Raw genomic sequence first — 4859 nt, 5'->3', positions numbered from 1 at the left:
CCGGGGAAGGTTTGATTTAGAAGGAAACAGGGTGATGCCGGCTCTGCCGCGGCGGCCGCTCCGCGAACGAGCGGGCCCGGGCGCTGTCGCTGCGCGGCCGCGCATCCCGAACCGGGTGAAGGCATCGAGGGAAACCCGCCCGCACCGCGAGCGGCGGAACCCAAAACTCCGCGGCCCCGGAGAACGGGAGAGCTCCGCGGCCGCGCCCCGAGCGCGTCTCCGAGCTCCGCGGCCGCGCAGCCCCGTCCTGCGGGCGGGGGTCACAAAGACACCGCTCACACCGAGACGGGCAGAGCATTTTAAAAATTTATTTACAAAGTTGTGTACAACACGAAGGGATAACATTTAGAATACATATATTCATTCATATATAAACAGACTTCTATAATAGAATGACAGCGTTTTTCCTCCTTTTTTTTTTTCTCTCTCCAAAATTCTCTCTTTTTTTTTTTTTCCCTGTTCGTTCGTTTAATATTTAAAATTTCCCCCGCTTATTTCTTTCTTTTTTTTTTTTTTTTTAATACAATTTCTTTTCTCCTCGTTTGTTCGTTTATTTCGGATAAAACCGCTCGGGAGCGCCGGAACCTTCAAAAAAAGTGAAAGTTCGCAGCTCCTAATCGCGACCGTCATTTTCGCCTCTTTAGAAAAATAAAAACCCCGAAAGCAACGTCAGTGATTTTTGATACAAATATGTACAAGCGGCCGGCGCCCGCTGCTGCTCCGAGCCCGGGAGCCCCGAGGGGGCGGCCGGAGCTCCCCGAGGCTCTGCCCGGGGTTTATCTCCCGGGGCTACTGCGCCGGCCACTTGGCCTGCACGGCGGCGGCGGGGGCCGCGGGCTGCAGGAACTGCCCCGCGATGATGTTGGTAGGCACGCTGAGGATGGGGGCGATGGCCGCCGTGGTCCTGGCCAGCGCCAGCGGCTGGTGGGCCATGAGCGCCGACTGCACGGTGACCGGCGGCCGCAGGAAAGTCTGTGCGCTGGCGGCCGAGCTGGCGGCGGGGACGCCGATGATGTTCTCGATGCTGAAGGACGGGCGGCTGCTGGGCTCCGACTTGACGATGGAGCCGGCGGCGCCCAGGCTGTTGAGCTGCAGCTGGAGGCTGGGGCTGAGCTGGGAGTTGAAGGCTTTGCGGCTGAGCTCGCTGGACGGCAGCAGCGGCACGGCGGGCGGCAGCATGGGCCCCACCGGGGGGATGTAGGGGTACTGCAGCGCGGCCGCGGCCGCCGCGGGGTGCGTGTAGGCGCCCGGGTGCAGCCCGTAGGGGCGGCCGTAGGGTCCGGCCAGGCCGTAAGCGCCGAAGCCCTGCATCATCAGCGCCGTCTGGTCCCGCAGGTGCTCCTGCTGGTGCCGCTTGAAGCGCTTCCTGCGGCGGAGGAAGCTGCCGTTGTCGAACATGTCCTCGGACTGCGGGTCCAGCGTCCAGTAGTTGCCCTTGCCGGGGTTGCCGGGCTCCCGGGGGATCTTGACGAAGCAGTCGTTGAGGGAGAGGTTGTGGCGGATGCTGTTCTGCCAGGCGGGGAACTTCTCCCGGTAGTAGGGGAAGCGGTTGCTGATGAACTCGCAGATGCCGCTGAGCGTCAGCTTCTTCTGCGGGCTCTGCAGGATGGCCATGGTGATGAGGGCGATGTACGAGTAGGGCGGCTTCACCAGGCTGCTCTTGGGCTTGCTCTGCCCCGCCGCCCCGCCGCCGCCGCCGCCGCCGCCGCTCGCCCCCTCCTCGCCGCCCCCCTTGCCGCCCTCGGCCGCTCCGCCGGGGGCCGCCCCGGCCGGGCTCCCGCTGCCGCTGCTGCCGCTCTCGGCGCCCGCCTCCGCGGGCAGCGCCAGCTCCGCCGCCTCGTCCAGCGGCAGGCGCGGCAGGGCGGCGGGGCTGCCGGCCTCGCCCTCGCTGTCCTTGCCCGGCCCGTCGTCTCCTTCGCCCACCACGTCGATATCCACATCCTCGGCCGCCGGGACGGCGGGGCCGGACATGTCGCTGGCGCTGCCGCCGCCCGACAGGGTCATCCCCGCTCGGCGGACGGGGCGAGGCGGCGGCGGCGGCGGCGGCGGCGGCGGAGGGGCCTCCCGCCCGCACCGGGCTCCCCCCGCGCCCCGCTCCCGCCGCTCCTCCGACCGGCCCCGGGGGCTACACCCGAGCGGCCCGGCTGCGCCCCGCGGCGCCGTCCCCGCGGGGCATGGGGCGGCCGCGCCCGCTGCTCTCCCGTCCGCGGGGCTGCCCTGGCCGCCCGGTCACCTCCCGCCGCCGGGCATCGGGGCTCAGGCGGCGCCGCCGGATCCCGCTCGCCGCGATGCGCGCCCGAGGGCGCCGCGCATGGGGCCGCTCCGCGGGCCGCCGCCGCTCCACCGCTCCGCTCCGCGGCCGCGCCGCGCACCGCTCCGCCGCCCTCCGCGCCGGCTTAGGTCGGTTTTTTTTTTTTTTTTTGGTTGGGTTTTTTTTTTTGGTGTTTTTTTTTTCCTCTTCTCTCTTTCGTCCTCTGGTCCGGGTTTTTTTTTCGGCTGCTGTTTTTTTCCCCCCCTCGGCGGAGGGAGGGGACGGGGCTGCCGGCGGCCGGGCGGGGCGGGGGCAGGAGGCCGGGGGTCGCGGGGACTCGCTCGCCACTTTGGCAGCGCGGCGGTCCCGACTGCCTGATAGATTACTTTCCCGTTAAAGATATACTCGGAGGCGGCTCCACGTGACCGCCTGACGTCAGGCGCCCCGCCGTGAAGTCATGCAAAACTCGAGTTGTTTCATGGACTGTCAACAAAGACCGGCCGCGGCTCCGCTCCGCCCGCCCCGACGGGGCCCGACGGCACCGGCACCCTCCGGGCCCCGCGGGGATGCGGCCGCACCGGGGGCTCGCTTCTGCCGCTCCCGGTGCGCCGGGCCCGGAGCCGCCGCTCTCGGGGCGCTCGGCAGCGCAGGCTCAGCGGATGCGCCGCCGCAAGAGCGCTTAGAAGCACCAAGTTTGGGCTTTGAAACCACTTTTCCGTGGGTTTCTATATATTTTTTTCTTTTAATTTTTTTTTTTTTTCTGGCGGCAGCAGCACCAGCTGGGAACGGAAGATCAGAGAATAGCTATTGATTAATCTATTAGGTTAGTTACAGGGAGAAATAAAAAAAGACGTAAAATAACAAAGGGAAACTATAAATAAAGAACCTTTTAGCCGGTTAATTTTTTTTTTCTTTTTTCTTTTTTTTTTTTTTTTTTTCTTTTTTCTTTCCAGAGGTGTTAACGACTTAATCATTGCGGGCCTTAGCATATGAAAAAGTAGGAAATGAGGGAGTGTGTGTGAATGTGAGGACCGTATTGCCGCGGCCCCAGGTAAGCCCCGGCCCGAGGAAAGGCGCCCGGCGGGGCGGGAGGGGGCCCGGCCGCGGAACCCCCCGCCCGGGCCCTCGGTGGCTCTCGGGCTTCGGCTTTTTAACCCGTCCCACCGAAGCCCTTTTGCTCCTGTACTCCCCGCACGTGTTGTCCGATTTCGGTAAATACAATTAAATTAGGAAAACGCCCCAGGAGCCAACGATTTCCTATGAGCAGCGCTGCTTTAGGGAAAGCGTTTCCCCTCTTTTCCCCCAAATCCATCGGGGCTCCGCAGGGTCGCTGTCCCGGCCTCTCTCAGAGCCTCTGCCGGGGAGGATGGAGGGAACACGAGGGGAATCTTCCCGCGGGGCGCGGAGCCGCTTTCCCCCCTTGCGCTCCGTTGTTCCGCGTGTCCCACAGGGTGTCCGCGGCCCGTGACCTCCGCACCCGCGCACCGCCCGCTGTCACACGGTGTCACAGAGCCACACACACGCACCCGCCTTGTCCGTCACCAGGGAAAAAAAGAAAAAAAAAAAAAAAAAGAGGAAAAACCCCAACTCCGCAGCCCCCTGTTCCATTTGTTGCGCTTTTCTTCGGCACAATAAAAGTCAAATTAATTGATTCGTACTATTAATTACGGTGCTTAGCGTGAAAAGAAACGTTTCCCCTCGATTAGGGCTCTATTGTGCTGAGCCCGTGTTCAATCACGGCTGCCGGCTGAGCGGGGCCGCCCCGCTCCGCGCCTCTCCGCGCCCCTCCGCGGGCGCTGCTGCGGCTCCCAGGCCTTCACCTGCTGGACTTTAGGGCAGCATTTCGAAGCCCATCCCTTCGGAAAGTGTCAAGGAGCCCACCCTTAAGAGCGGAGAAAAGCTTTTTTAAAAATCAGGAAAGTTTTCCCCCAAATAACCCACGGAAGTTCAGGGGTTGAAGGTGAGCGGGAGCAGGAGCTGCGTCCTGCAAAGAGATAAAACAATTAAAGCGGCTCCTGAGGAGATGGAAGCCCACGATAATGACACGGCCAGAAATAGAAAGTGGGCGCCCATATAGACAGATAGATTTAGCAACAGGAGAAAAACAAACTGTATCGTCCGGATCGATACGGAGTCAAATAGAGACACGGCAGCGCAACGGGGAAAGGGAGGATGGAATAAGTTATGATAGAGAGGGAGAAATTAATTACAACTCAATTTGATTCTAATATGGGAAAGCAAGATCGTGGCTGCGAAGCGAGTTAAAAATAAATCCGGAGGCTGAGCCTCGGGGGTGGGGGGGATTGTGGAGGAAAGACAGGGCTGGGGCAATTTCTGCTTCTGTAATCGTTTTAAAGGAAGGAGAAACCAAAGGTGTCCCCTTTCAGCTCCTTAAGCCTATTACTTTCACTAATGAGTTATATAAATCGTTGACCTGACCTGGATTAAACCAGCATTGTCGTTCGGTACGAACGTGCGGGGGTAAAGGGGCTCGCAGGAAAGGGGCTGCGGGTGAGAAATCCCTGTAAAATAAACACATCCAAGGGAGGGGACACGACAGGGACACACGGACGTCCCCCGACCGCTAGGACCGGGGTCGGGGCCGAAA

General features: G+C 61.6%; 1 protein-coding gene across 1 annotated transcript; it reads right to left on the bottom strand.

Annotated features, from left to right (window-relative positions):
- Positions 1-292: 292 nt before the first annotated feature.
- On the bottom strand, positions 293-2642 carry FOXD3 (forkhead box D3). Its single transcript, XM_066192970.1, has one exon. It carries the CDS (start codon positions 2002-2004, stop codon positions 790-792), a length of 1215 nt encoding a protein of 404 aa, XP_066049067.1. The 5' UTR covers positions 2005-2642; the 3' UTR covers positions 293-789.
- Positions 2643-4859: the final 2217 nt, after the last annotated feature.

The sequence above is a fragment of the Chamaea fasciata genome, unplaced genomic scaffold (genome assembly GCF_029207755.1).
Source record: "Chamaea fasciata isolate MVZ Bird 193981 ecotype frontalis unplaced genomic scaffold, bChaFas1.0.hap1 SCAF_10, whole genome shotgun sequence".
NCBI classification, from domain to species: Eukaryota; Metazoa; Chordata; class Aves; order Passeriformes; family Sylviidae; genus Chamaea; species Chamaea fasciata.
This window is presented reverse-complemented; position numbering and strand designations above follow the sequence as displayed.